Raw genomic sequence first — 16,272 nt, 5'->3', positions numbered from 1 at the left:
GACAGACGACGAGGAGTTAATGAGGTCCCAAGGGAACGGACCTGAGACACAACGAGACAAACGACGAGGAGTTAATGAGGTCCCAAGGGAACGGACCTGAGACACAACGAGACGACAAGGAGTTAATGAGGTCCCAAGGGAACGGACCTGAGACACAACAAGACAGAGTGGACAGGACACCAAAGGGTGTGTGTGTGTGTGTGTGTGTAGGGGTTAGAGGGTGTGTGTGTAGGGTGTGTGTGTGTGTGTGTAGGGGTTAGGGGGTGTGTAGAGGGTGTGTGTGTGTGTGTGTGTGTGTGTGTGTGTGTGTGTGTAGGGGGTTAGGGGATGCGTGTGTGTGTCTCACCGTAGGGGATGGACGAGGACACAGGCTGGTGTGTGTACGTGTTACCACTGACAACAGCCCACACGCTGTACCCCCCGTCGCTATGGGAACTGATGAAGGAGCTACCGGAACGTTCCCACACCAGGGACTCCAGCTGCTGCAGACACACACACACACACTGTATTTAGCCATATTGTAACAGACACACTGTATTTAGCCATATTGTAACAGACACACACTGTATTTAGCCATATTGTAACAGACACACTGTATTTAGCCATATTGTAACAGACACACTGTATTTAGCCATATTGTAACAGACACACTGTATTTAGCCATATTGTAACAGACACACACTGTATTTAGCCATATTGTAACAGACACACACAGACAGAGCTGTAGAGGTGTAATACGACGACAGACTAGACAGACAGAGCTGTAGAGAGGTGTAATACGATGACAGACTAGACAGGAAGACAGACAGAGCTGTAGAGAGGTGTAATACGACGACAGACTAGACAGACAGAGCTGTAGAGAGGTGTAATACGACGACAGACTAGACAGGAAGACAGACAGAGCTGTAGAGAGGTGTAATACGACGACAGGCTAGACAGGAAGACAGACAGAGCTGTAGAGAGGTGTAATACGACGACAGGCTAGACAGGAAGACAGACAGAGCTGTAGAGAGGTGTAATACGACGACAGACTAGACAGACAGAGCTGTAGAGAGGTGTAATACGACGACAGACTAGACAGGAAGACAGACAGAGCTGTAGAGAGGTGTAATACGACGACAGGCTAGACAGGAAGACAGACAGAGCTGTAGAGAGGTGTAATACGACGACAGGCTAGACAGGAAGACAGACAGAGCTGTAGAGAGGTGTAATACGACGACAGACTAGACAGGAAGACAGACAGAGCTGTAGAGAGGTGTAATACGACGACAGACTAGACAGACAGAGCTGTAGAGAGGTGTAATACGACGACAGACTAGACAGGAAGACAGACAGAGCTGTAGAGAGGTGTAATACGACGACAGACTAGACAGGAAGACAGACAGAGCTGTAGAGAGGTGTAATACGACGACAGACTAGACAGGAAGACAGACAGAGCTGTAGAGAGGTGTAATACGACGACAGACTAGACAGACAGAACTGTAGAGAGGTGTAATACGACGACAGACTAGACAGGAAGACAGACAGAGCTGTAGAGAGGTGTAATATGACGACAGGCTAGACAGACAGAGCTGTAGAGAGGTGTAATACGACGACAGACTAGACAGACAGAGCTGTAGAGAGGTGTAATACGACGACAGACTAGACAGACAGAGCTGTAGAGAGGTGTAATACGATGACAGGCTAGACAGACAGAGCTGTAGAGAGGTGTAATACGACGACAGACTAGACAGGAAGACAGACAGAGCTGTAGAGAGGTGTAATACGACGACAGGCTAGACAGGAAGACAGACAGAGCTGTAGAGAGGTGTAATACGACGACAGACTAGACAGACAGAGCTGTAGAGAGGTGTAATACGACGACAGGCTAGACAGGAAGACAGACAGAGCTGTAGAGAGGTGTAATACGACGACAGACTAGACAGACAGAGCTGTAGAGAGGTGTAATACGACGACAGACTAGACAGGAAGACAGACAGAGCTGTAGAGAGGTGTAATACGACGACAGACTAGACAGGAAGACAGACAGAGCTGTAGAGAGGTGTAATACGACGACAGACTAGACAGACAGAGCTGTAGAGAGGTGTAATACGACGACAGACTAGACAGGAAGACAGACAGAGCTGTAGAGAGGTGTAATACGACGACAGACTAGACAGACAGAGCTGTAGAGAGGTGTAATATGACGACAGACTAGACAGGAAGACAGACAGAGCTGTAGAGAGGTGTAATACGACGACAGACTAGACAGACAGAGCTGTAGAGAGGTGTAATACGACGACAGACTAGACAGGAAGACAGACAGAGCTGTAGAGAGGTGTAATACGACGACAGACTAGACAGACAGAGCTGTAGAGAGGTGTAATACGACGACAGACTAGACAGGAAGACAGACAGAGCTGTAGAGAGGTGTAATACGACGACAGACTAGACAGACAGAGCTGTAGAGAGGTGTAATACGACGACAGGCTAGACAGGAAGACAGACAGAGCTGTAGAGAGGTGTAATACGACAACAGACTAGACAGACAGAGCTGTAGAGAGGTGTAATACGACGACAGACTAGACAGGAAGACAGACAGAGCTGTAGAGAGGTGTAATACGACGACAGACTAGACAGGAAGACAGACAGAGCTGTAGAGAGGTGTAATACGACGACAGACTAGACAGGAAGACAGACAGAGCTGTAGAGAGGTGTAATACGACGACAGACTAGACAGAGAGCTGTAGAGAGGTGTAATACGACGACAGACTAGACAGGAAGACAGACAGAGCTGTAGAGAAGTGTAATACGACGACAGACTAGACAGACAGAGCTGTAGAGAGGTGTAATACGACGACAGACTAGACAGACAGAGCTGTAGAGGTGTAATACGACGACAGACTAGACAGGAAGACAGACAGAGCTGTAGAGAGGTGTAATACGACGACAGACTAGACAGACAGAGCTGTAGAGAGGTGTAATACGACGACAGACTAGACAGACAGAGCTGTAGAGAGGTGTAATACGACGACAGACTAGACAGGAAGACAGACAGAACTGTAGAGAGGTGTAATACGACGACAGACTAGACAGGAAGACAGACAGAGCTGTAGAGAGGTGTAATACGACGACAGACTAGACAGGAAGACAGACAGAACTGTAGAGAGGTGTAATACGACGACAGACTAGACAGGAAGACAGACAGAGCTGTAGAGAGGTGTAATACGACGACAGACTAGACAGACAGAGCTGTAGAGAGGTGTAATACGACGACAGGCTAGACAGACAGAGCTGTAGAGAGGTGTAATACGACGACAGACTAGACAGGAAGACAGACAGAACTGTAGAGAGGTGTAATACGACGACAGACTAGACAGACAGAGCTGTAGAGAGGTGTAATACGACGACAGGCTAGACAGGAAGACAGACAGAGCTGTAGAGAGGTGTAATACGACGACAGACTAGACAGACAGAGCTGTAGAGAGGTGTAATACGACGACAGACTAGACAGACAGAGCTGTAGAGAGGTGTAATACGACGACAGACTAGACAGGAAGACAGACAGAGCTGTAGAGAGGTGTAATACGACGACAGACTAGACAGACAGAGCTGTAGAGAGGTGTAATACGACGACAGACTAGACAGGAAGACAGACAGAGCTGTAGAGAGGTGTAATACGACGACAGACTAGACAGACAGAGCTGTAGAGAGGTGTAATACGACGACAGACTAGACAGGAAGACAGACAGAGCTGTAGAGAGGTGTAATACGACGACAGACTAGACAGGAAGACAGACAGAACTGTAGTTATATTTTTGTCCAGTTTATATTTATTTAGTTTATATATTTATATTTACCTGTTTTCCCAGGAACATGTGTTCTGCATTGCGGGTGCTGAGATCCCATAGGACGACCAGGCCTCTGCTGTAGCCAATCAGAATCTTCCCTGGCTGCTGGGGGTGTTCCTGTAATGACTCCACCGGTCCCAGAGACTTCCCACACCTGTAGTCCTCAGGTACGCTGAAAAACACCATTACCCATCAGCCACCTGTAGTCCTCAGGTACGCTGAAAAACACCATTACCCATCAGCCACCTGTAGTCCTCAGGTACGCTGAAAAACACCATTACCCATCAGCCACCTGTAGTCCTCAGGTACGCTGAAAAACACCATTACCCATCAGCCACCTGTAGTCCTGAGGTACGCTGAAAAACACCATTACCCACCAGCCACCTGTAGTCCTCAGGTACGCTGAAAAACACCAATACCCACCAGCCACCTGTAGGTCTCAGGTACGCTGAAAAACACCATTACCCAGCAGCCACCTGTAGTCCTGAGGTACGCTGAAAAACACCATTACCCACCAGCCACCTGTAGTCCTGAGGTACGCTGAAAAACACCATTACCCACCAGCCACCTGTAGTCCTCAGGTACGCTGAAAAACACCATTACCCATCAGCCACCTGTAGTACTAAGGTACGCTGAAAAACACCATTACCCATCAGCCACCTGTAGTCCTGAGGTACGCTGAAAAACACCATTACCCATCAGCCACCTGTAGTCCTGAGGTACGCTGAGGAGAGAAGTGTTTCAGATGAGGCAGAACCAAGACTGATAGGATCTCACCCCCCCTCCACACAGTGACTGATAGGATCTCACCCCCCCAGAGTGGGATTGGACCCCCCCTCCACACAGTGACTGATAGGATCTCACCCCCCCAGAGTGGGATTGGACCCCCCCTCCACACAGTGACTGATAGGATCTCACCCCCCCAGAGTGGGATTGGACCCCCCCTCCACACAGTGACTGATAGGATCTCACCCCCCCAGAGTGGGATTGGACCCCCCCTCCACACAGTGACTGATAGGATCTCACCCCCCCAGAGTGGGATTGGACCCCCCTCCACACAGTGACTGATAGGATCTCACCCCCCCAGAGTGGGATTGGGCCCCCCCTCCACACAGTGACTGATAGGATCTCACCCCCCCCAGAGTGGGATTGGACCCCCCCCCTCCACACAGTGACTGATAGGATCTCACCCCCCACAGAGTGGGATTGGACCCCCCCTCCACACAGTGACTGATAGGATCTCACCCCCCCAGAGTGGGATTGGACCCCCCCTCCACACAGTGACTGATAGGATCCCCCCCCCCAGAGTGGGATTGGACCCCCCCTCCACACAGTGACTGATAGGATCTCACCCCCCCAGAGTGGGATTGGACCCCCCCTCCACACAGTGACTGATAGGATCTCACCCCCCCAGAGTGGGATTACCCCCCCCCCCTCCACACAGTGACTGATAGGATCTCACCCCCCCAGAGTGGGATTGCCCCCCCCCCCTCCACACAGTGACTGATAGGATCTCACCCCCCCCCCCCCCAGAGTGGGATTGGACCCCCCCCTCCACACAGTGACTGATAGGATCTCACCCCCCCCCCAGAGTGGGATTGGACCCCCCCTCCACACAGTGACTGATAGGATCTCATCACCCCCCCAGAGTGGGATTGGACCCCCCCTCCACACAGTGACTGATAGGATCTCACCCCCCCAGAGTGGGATTGGACCCCCCCTCCACACAGTGACTGATAGGATCTCACCCCCCCAGAGGGGGATTGGACCCCCCCTCCACACAGTGACTGATAGGATCTCACCCCCCCAGAGGGGGATTGGACCCCCCCTCCACACAGTGACTGATAGGATCTCACCCCCCCAGAGTGGGATTGGACCCCCCCTCCACACAGTGACTGATAGGATCTCACCCCCCCAGAGTGGGATTGGGCCCCCCCCTCCACACAGTGACTGATAGGATCTCACCCCCCCAGAGTGGGATTGGACCCCCCCTCCACACAGTGACTGATAGGATCTCACCCCCCCAGAGTGGGATTGGACCCCCCCTCCACACAGTGACTGATAGGATCTCATCACCCCCCCAGAGTGGGATTGGACCCCCCCTCCACACAGTGACTGATAGGATCTCACCCCCCCCAGAGTGGGATTGGACCCCCCCTCCACACAGTGACTGATAGGATCTCACCCCCCCAGAGTGGGATTGGACCCCCCCTCCACACAGTGACTGATAGGATCTCACCCCCCCCAGAGTGAGATTGGACCCCCCCTCCACACAGTGACTGATAGGATCTCACCCCCCCAGAGTGGGATTGGACCCCCCCCTCCACACAGTGACTGATAGGATCTCACCCCCCCCAGAGTGGGATTGGACCCCCCCTCCACACAGTGACTGATAGGATCTCACCCCCCCCAGAGTGGGATTGGACCCCCCCTCCACACAGTGACTGATAGGATCTCACCCCCCCAGAGTGGGATTGGACCCCCCCTCCACACAGTGACTGATAGGATCTCACCCCCCCAGAGTGGGATTGGACCCCCCCTCCACACAGTGACTGATAGGATCTCACCCCCCCAGAGTGGGATTGGACCCCCCCTCCACACAGTGACTGATAGGATCTCACCCCCCCAGAGTGGGATTGGACCCCCCCTCCACACAGTGACTGATAGGATCTCACCCCCCCAGAGTGGGATTGGACCCCCCCTCCACACAGTGACTGAGGAGGGCAGTCCAGCCGAAAGGATGGTCGCCAGAACCACCGAACCACAAACATTACCCACAAAGCATTTCATTGTGTCTCTCCATCTCCCCGTCTCTCACCCTCCACCCCCCTCTCTGTGATGTGACCCTCCACCCCCCTCTCTTGTTAGCACCGAGTCAAGGCTCTTCCCCCTAACAACCATGACAACAGGAGCCCCCCCCCTAACAACCATGACAACAGGAGGCTCTTCCCCCTAACAACCATGACAACAGGAGCCCCCCCCCTAACAACCATGACAACAGGAGGCCCTTCCCCCTAACAACCATGACAACAGGAACCCCCCCCCCCCCCTACCGACCATGACAACAGGAGCCCCTAACGACCATGACAACAGGAGGCCCCCCCCCCCTAACGACCATGACAACAGGAGGCCCTTCCCCCTAACGACCATGACAACAGGAGGCCCTTCCCCCTAACGACCATGACAACAGGAGGCCCTTCCCCCTAACGACCATGACAACAGGAGGCCCTTCCCCCTAACGACCATGACAACAGGAGGCCCTTCCCCCTAACGACCATGACAACAGGAGGCCCTTCCCCCTAACGACCATGACAACAGGAGGCCCTTCCCCCTAACGACCATGACAACAGGAGGCCCTTCCCCCTAACGACCATGACAACAGGAGGCCCTTCCCCCTAACGACCATGACAACAGGAGGCCCTTCCCCCTAACGACCATGACAACAGGAGGCCCTTCCCCCTAACGACCATGACAACAGGAGGCCCTTCCCCCTAACGACCATGACAACAGGAGGCCCTTCCCCCTAACGACCATGACAACAGGAGGCCCTTCCCCCTAACGACCATGACAACAGGAGGCCCTTCCCCCTAACGACCATGACAACAGGAGGCCCTTCCCCCTAACGACCATGACAACAGGAGGCCCTTCCCCCTAACGACCATGACAACAGGAGGCCCTTCCCCCTAACGACCATGACAACAGGAGGCCCTTCCCCCTAACGACCATGACAACAGGAGGCCCTTCCCCCTAACGACCATGACAACAGGAGGCCCTTCCCCCTAACGACCATGACAACAGGAGGCCCTTCCCCCTAACGACCATGACAACAGGAGGCCCTTCCCCCTAACGACCATGACAACAGGAGGCCCTTCCCCCTAACGACCATGACAACAGGAGGCCCTTCCCCCTAACGACCATGACAACAGGAGGCCCTTCCCCCTAACGACCATGACAACAGGATCAGTGGGAAGTGTACACACAACATAAATACACACCTGAGCAGGATGGAACCTGGAGAACCCAACCCATTCTAGAACCCAACCCATTCTAGAACCCAACCCATTCTAGAACCCAACCCATTCTAAAACCCAACCCATTCTAAAACCCAACCCATTCTAAAACCCAACCCATTCTAGAACCCCACCCATTCTAGAACCCCACCCATTCTAGAACCCCACCCATTCTAAAACCCAACCCATTCTAGAACCCAACCCATTCTAGAACCCAACCCATTCTAGAACCACACTACCTCCTCCCACTGGCTGAAGCAGCTGTCACTCACCTCTGCATCACCTGGTCCAGCAGGAGTGATTGGTTGTCCCTCAACGAGAGGCGTGGCAGATCCAGGAAGTGTATGCCCCCTCCCTCGGTGCCGACACACAGCAGGTCACATGACCTCAGCAACAGCAGAACCGTCACACGGCTCGCACTGGAGACATCACACACATTATAACACATTATAACACCCACACATTATAACACATTATAACACACCCACTATAACACCCACACATTATAACACATTATAACACACACACTATAACACATTATAACACCCACACATTATAACACATTATAACACACACACTATAACACATTATAACACCCACACACATTATAACACATTATAACACCAACACATTATAACACACACTATAACACATTATAACACCCACACATTATAACACATTATAACACACCCACACATTATAACACACACACTATAACACATTATAACACCCACACACATTATAACACCCACACATTATAACACATTATAACACACACACTATAACACATTATAACACCCACACAGTATAACACATAACACACCCACACATTATAACACACACACTATAACACATTATAACACCCACACACATTATAACACATAACACCCACACATTATAACACCCACACACATTATAACACATAACACCCACACATTATAACACCCACACATTATAACACATTATAACACCCACACATTATAACACATTATAACACACCCACACATTATAACACACACACTATAACACATTATAACACCCACACACATTATAACACATTATAACACCCACACACATTATAACACATAACACCCACACATTATAACACCCACACATTATAACACATTATAACACCCACACATTATAACACATTATAACACACACATTATAACACATTATAACACACACACACATTATAACACATTATAACACCCACACACATTATAACACATAACACACACACTATAACACCCACACATTATAACACATTATAACACACACATTATAACACATTATAACACCCACACACATTATAACACATTATAACACACACACACACATTATAACACATAACACCCACACATTATAACACCCACACATTATAACACATTATAACACCCACACACATTATAACACATTATAACACCCACACACATTATAACACATTATAACACCCACACACATTATAACACATTATAACACCCACACACACTATAACACATTATAACACACACACACATTATAACACATTATAACACCCACACACACTATAACACATTATAACACACACACACACACTATAACACATTATAACACCCACACACACTATAACACATTATAACACCCACACACATTATAACACATTATAACACACACACACATTATAACACATTATAACACACACACACATTATAACACATTATAACACACACACACATTATAACACATAACACCCACACATTATAACACCCACACATTATAACACATTATAACACCCACACATTATAACACATTATAACACCCACACATTATAACACATTATAACACCCACACATTATTACACATTATAACACCCACACTATAACACATTATAACACCCACACTATAACACATTATAACACCCACACATTATAACACATTATAACACCCAAACATTATAACACATTATAACACCCACACATTATAACACATTATAACACCCACATTATAACACCCACACATTATAACACATTATAACACCCACACAGTATAACACATTATAACACCCACATTATAACACATTATAACACCCACATTATAACACCCACACATTATAACACATTATAACACCCACATTATAACACATTATAACACCCACACATTATAACACATTATAACACCCACACATTATAACACATTATAACACCCACACATTATAACACATTATAACACCCACATTATAACACCCACACATTATAACACATTATAACACCCACATTATAACACATTATAACACCCACACATTATAACACATTATAACACCCACATTATAACACATTATAACACCCACACATTATAACACATTATAACACCCACACATTATAACACATTATAACACCCACACATTATAACACATTATAACACCCACATTATAACACCCACACATTATAACACATTATAACACCCACATTATAACACATTATAACACCCACACATTATAACACATTATAACACCCACATTATAACACCCACACATTATAACACATTATAACACCCACACATTATAACACATTATAACACCCACACATTATAACACCCACATTATAACACCCACACATTATAACACCCACATTATAACACCCACACATTATAACACATTATAACACCCACACATTATAACACATTATAACACCCACACATTATAACACATTATAACACCCACACATTATAACACATTATAACACCCACACATTATAACACATTATAACACCCACATTATAACACCCACACATTATAACACATAACACACACATTATAACACATTATAACACCCACACATTATAACACATTATAACACCCACATTATAACACATTATAACACCCACACATTATAACACATTATAACACCCACATTATAACACCCACACATTATAACACATTATAACACCCACATTATAACACATTATAACACCCACACATTATAACACATTATAACACCCACACATTATAACACCCACACATTATAACACATTATAACACACACATTATAACACATTATAACACACACATTATAACACATTATAACACCCACACATTATAACACATTATAACACCCACACATTATAACACATTATAACACCCACACATTATAACACATTATAACACCCACACATTATAACACATTATAACACCCACACATTATAACACATTATAACACCCACACATTATAACACATTATAACACCCACACATTATAACACATTATAACACCCACACATTATAACACATTATAACACCCACACATTATAACACATTATAACACCCACACATTATAACACATTATAACACCCACATTATAACACATTATAACACCCACACATTATAACACATTATAACACCCACACATTATAACACATTATAACACCCACATTATAACACATTATAACACCCACATTCATGTATGTCTCTGTGTATGTCTGTGTTCCAAGTATCTCAGTGTGTGTGTATGTCTGTGTTCCAAGTATCTCAGTGTGTGTGTGTGTGTGTGTGTGTGTGTGTGTGTGTGTGTGTGTGTGTGTGTGTGTGTGTGTGTGTGTGTGTGTGTGTGTGTGTGTGCGTACCTGCAGCTCTCTAGTCCAGGTCGTCCCAGGAGACTGTAGTTGCGTTTTTCTTCCAGGTAGACCACGCCCTCTCTATTAGCCTCTCCCCTGTCCCGGGAAGCTCCGCCCAGCTCCCACAGGTGCAGCGTGTTGTCATCAAGCAGCGACAACAGACGGCCCTATCACAGAGCACAACACCACGATGACGTCACAACACCAGGAGGGAGGGAGTGAATGGTGAATTTGTAAATAACAATAAGTCTAGCACCTAAAACCAGGGATGGACAACTTCGATGGGGGGGGTGGGGCGGGGGGGGCTACAAAATATCTGACCTCATGAGGGGCTGCAGTGGCTTGTGGGTCTGCGTATCAACATCCTAACCCCCCTCCAACTCTACATGCAGTCAACTGACTTGTGCTAGGAACTAATGGGGATCCATAATAAACCCCAGGAAGAGTAGCTGCTGCCTTGACAGGAACTAATGGGGATCCATAATAAACCCCAGGAAGAGTAGCTGCTGCCTTGACAGGAACTAATGGGGATCCATAATAAACCCCAGGAAGAGTAGCTGCTGCCTTGGCAGGAACTAATGGGGATCCATAATAAACCCCAGGAAGAGTAGCTGCTGCCTTGACAGGAACTAATGGGGATCCATAATAAACCCCAGGAAGAGTAGCTGCTGCCTTGGCAGGAACTAATGGGGATCCATAATAAACCCCAGGAAGAGTAGCTGCTGCCTTGGCAGGAACTAATGGGGATCCATAATAAACCCCAGGAAGAGTGGCTAATGCCTTGGCAGGAACTAATGGGGATCCATAATAAACCCCAGGAAGAGTAGCTGCTGCCTTGGCAGGAACTAATGGGGATCCATAATAAACCCCAGGAAGAGTAGCTGCTGCCTTGGCAGGAACTAATGGGGATCCATAATAAACCCCAGGAAGAGTAGCTGCTGCCTTGGCAGGAACTAATGGGGATCCATAATAAACCCCAGGAAGAGTAGCTGCTGCCTTGGCAGGAACTAATGGGGATCCATAATAAACCCCAGGAAGAGTAGCTGCTGTCTTGGCAGGAACTAAATGGGAATCCATAATAAACCCCAGGAAGAGTAGCTGCTGTCTTGACAGGAACTAATGGGGATCCATATTAAACCCCAGGAAGAGTAGCTGCTGCCTTGGCAGGAACTAATGTGGATCCTTAATAAACCCCAGGAAGAGTAGCTGCTGCCTTGACAGGAACTAATGGGGATCCATAATAAACCCCAGGAAGAGTAGCTGCTGCCTTGGCAGGAACTAATGGGGATCCATAATAAACCCCAGGAAGAGTAGCTGCTGCCTGGGACAGGAACTAATGGGGATCCATAATAAACCCCAGGAAGAGTAGCTGCTGCCTGGGACAGGAACTAATGGGGATCCATAATAAACCCCAGGAAGAGTAGCTGCTGCCTGGGACAGGAAGTAATGGGGATCCATAATAAACCCCAGGAAGAGTAGCTGCTGCCTTGGCAGGAACTAATGAGGATTCATAATAAACCCCAGGAAGAGTAGCTGCTGCCTGGGACAGGAACTAATGGGGATCCATAATAAACCCCAGGAAGAGTAGCTGCTGCCTTGGACAGGAACTAATGGGGATCCATAATAAACCCCAGGAAGAGGAGCTGCTGCCTTGACAGGAACTAATGGGGATCCATAATAAACCCCAGGAAGAGGAGCTGCTGCCTGGGACAGGAACTAATGGGGATCCATAATAAACCCCAGGAAGAGAAGCTGCTGCCTGGGACAGGAACTAATGGGGATCCATAATAAACCCCAGGAAGAGTAGCTGCTGCCTGGGACAGGAACTAATGGGGATCCATAATAAACCCCAGGAAGAGTAGCTGCTGCCTGGGACAGGAACTAATGGGGATCCATAATAAACCCCAGGAAGAGTAGCTGCTGCCTGGGACAGGAACTAATGGGTATCCATAATAAACCCCAGGAAGAGTAGCTGCTGCCTGGGACAGGAAGTAATGGGGATCCATAATAAACCCCAGGAAGAGTAGCTGCTGTCTTGGCAGGAACTAATGGGGATCCATAATAAACCCCAGGAAGAGTAGCTGCTGCCTTGGCAGGAAGTAATGGGGATCCATAATAAACCCCAGGAAGAGTAGCTGCTGCCTTGGCAGGAACTAATGAGGATTCATAATAAACCCCAGGAAGAGTAGCTGCTGCCTGGGACAGGAACTAATGGGGATCCATAATAAACCCCAGGAAGAGTAGCTGCTGCCTTGGACAGGAACTAATGGGGATCCATAATAAACCCCAGGAAGAGGAGCTGCTGCCTTGACAGGAACTAATGGGGATCCATAATAAACCCCAGGAAGAGGAGCTGCTGCCTGGGACAGGAACTAATGGGGATCCATAATAAACCCCAGGAAGAGAAGCTGCTGCCTGGGACAGGAACTAATGGGGATCCATAATAAACCCCAGGAAGAGTAGCTGCTGCCTTGACAGGAACTAATGGGGATCCATAATAAACCCCAGGAAGAGTAGCTGCTGCCTGGGACGGGAACTAATGGGGATCCATAATAAACCCCAGGAAGAGTAGCTGCTGCATTGGACGGGAACTAATGGGGATCCATAATAAACCCCAGGAAGAGTAGCTGCTGCCTGGGACAGGAACTAATGGGGATCCATATTAAACCCCAGGAAGAGTAGCTGCTGCCTTGGACAGGATCTAATGGGGATCCATGATAAACCCCAGGAAGAGTAGCTGCTGCCTTGGCAGGAACTAATGGGGATCCATAATAAACCCAAGGAAGAGTAGCTGCTGCATTGGCAGGAACTAATGGAGATCCATAATAAACCCCAGGAAGAGTAGCTGCTGCCTTGGCAGGAACTAATGGGGATCCATAATAAACCCCAGGAAGAGTAGCTGCTGCCTAGACAGGAACTAATGGGGATCCATAACAAACCCCAGGAAGAGTAGCTGCTGCCTTGGACAGAAACTAATGGGGATCCATAACAAACCCCAGGAAGAGTAGCTGCTGCCTTGGACAGAAACTAATGGGGATCCATAATAAACCCCAGGAAGAGTAGCTGCTGCCTTGACAGGAACTAATGGGGATCCATAATAAACCCCAGGAAGAGTAGCTGCTGCCTGGGACAGGAACTAATGGGGATCCATAATAAACCCCAGGAAGAGTAGCTGCTGCCTGGGACAGGAACTAATGGGGATCCATAATAAACCCCAGGTAGAGTAGCTGCTGCCTTGGCAGGAACTAATGGGGATCCATAATAAACCCCAGGAAGAGTAGCTGCTGCCTTGGCAGAAACTAATGGGGATCCATAATAAACCCCAGGAAGAGTAGCTGCTGCCTTGGCAGGAACTAATGGGGATCCATAATAAACCCCAGGTAGAGTAGCTGCTGCCTTGGCAGGAACTAATGGGGATCCATAATAAACCCCAGGAAGAGTAGCTGCTGCCTTGGCAGAAACTAATGGGGATCCATAATAAACCCCAGGAAGAGTAGCTGCTGCCTTGGCAGGAACTAATGGGGATCCATAATAAACCCCAGGAAGAGTAGCTGCTGCCTTGGCAGGAACTAATGTGGATCCATAATAAACCCCAGGAAGAGTAGCTGCTGCCTTGACAGGAACTAATGGGGATCCATAATAAACCCCAGGAAGAGTAGCTGCTGCCTTGGCAGGAACTAATGGGGATCCATAATAAACCCCAGGAAGAGTAGCTGCTGTCTTGGCAGGAACCTTACAGTCTTACCCGTCCTACAGGAAGTGACCTTACAGTCTTACCTGTCCTTGGAAGAAGTGACCTAACAGTCTCACCCGTCCTACAGGAAGTGACCTAACAGTCTTACCCGTCCTACAGGAAGTGACCTTACAGTCTTACCTGTCCTTGGAAGAAGTGACCTTACAGTCTCACCCGTCCTACAGGAAGTGACCTTACAGTCTTACCTGTCCTTGGAAGAAGTGACCTTACAGTCTCACCCGTCCTACAGGAAGTGACCTTACAGTCTTACCTGTCCTTGGAGGAAGTGACCTAACAGTCTCACCCGTCCTACAGGAAGTGCCCTAACAGTCTCACCCGTCCTACAGGAAGTGCCCTAACAGTCTCACCCGTCCTACAGGAAGTGACCTTACAGTCTCACCCGTCCTACAGGAAGTGACCTTACAGTCTCACCCGGCCTACAGGAAGTGACCTAACAGTCTTACCTGTCCTTGGAGGAAGTGTATCTGCGCTACGGCTGCAGTGTCTCTGTGTAGTCCTGTAAACTCCACCCCTGGAGAGCCATAACTAACACAGCATAGTCAAGGAATACAACACACAGCTATATACACACAGCATAGTCAAGGAATACAACACACAGCTATACACACACAGCTATATACACACAGCTATATACACACAGCATAGTCAAGGAATACAACACACAGCTATATACACACAGCTATATACACACAGCTATATACACACAGCATAGTCAAGGAATACAACACACAGCTATATACACACAGCTATATACACACAGCTATATACACACAGCATAGTCAAGGAATACAACACACAGCTATATACACACAGCTATATACACACAGCTATATACACACAGCTATATACACACAGCTATATACACACAGCTATATACACACAGCATAGTCAAGGAATACAACACACAGCTATATACACACAGCTATATACACACAGCTATATACACACAGCTATACACACACAGCTATATACACACAGCATAGTCAAGGAATACAACACACAGCTATATACACACAGCTATATACACACAGCTATTACACACAGCTATATACACACAGCTATATACACACAGCATAGTCAAGGAATACA

At 47.9% G+C, this 16,272-nt stretch overlaps 1 protein-coding gene across 1 annotated transcript in view; it reads right to left on the bottom strand.

The window, feature by feature from the left end:
• The window catches only part of LOC129844150 (lethal(2) giant larvae protein homolog 1-like), a gene marked incomplete at its 5' end in the record, with an annotated part of 121,869 nt that extends 106,147 nt beyond the window's left edge, over positions 1 to 15,722 (bottom strand). The window contains 5 exons of the mRNA XM_055912559.1: positions 347 to 482; positions 3,840 to 4,002; positions 8,113 to 8,259; positions 11,439 to 11,596; positions 15,627 to 15,722. Of these exons, the coding sequence (XP_055768534.1) occupies positions 347 to 482; positions 3,840 to 4,002; positions 8,113 to 8,259; positions 11,439 to 11,596; positions 15,627 to 15,722 (700 nt within the window). The remainder of the gene's footprint in view (positions 1 to 346; positions 483 to 3,839; positions 4,003 to 8,112; positions 8,260 to 11,438; positions 11,597 to 15,626) is intronic.
• Positions 15,723 to 16,272: the final 550 nt, after the last annotated feature.

The sequence above is a fragment of the Salvelinus fontinalis genome, unplaced genomic scaffold (genome assembly GCF_029448725.1).
Source record: "Salvelinus fontinalis isolate EN_2023a unplaced genomic scaffold, ASM2944872v1 scaffold_0182, whole genome shotgun sequence".
NCBI classification, from domain to species: domain Eukaryota; kingdom Metazoa; phylum Chordata; class Actinopteri; order Salmoniformes; family Salmonidae; genus Salvelinus; species Salvelinus fontinalis.
Note: the sequence above shows the minus strand (reverse complement) of the source record. Positions and strands in the feature narration are given on the sequence as shown.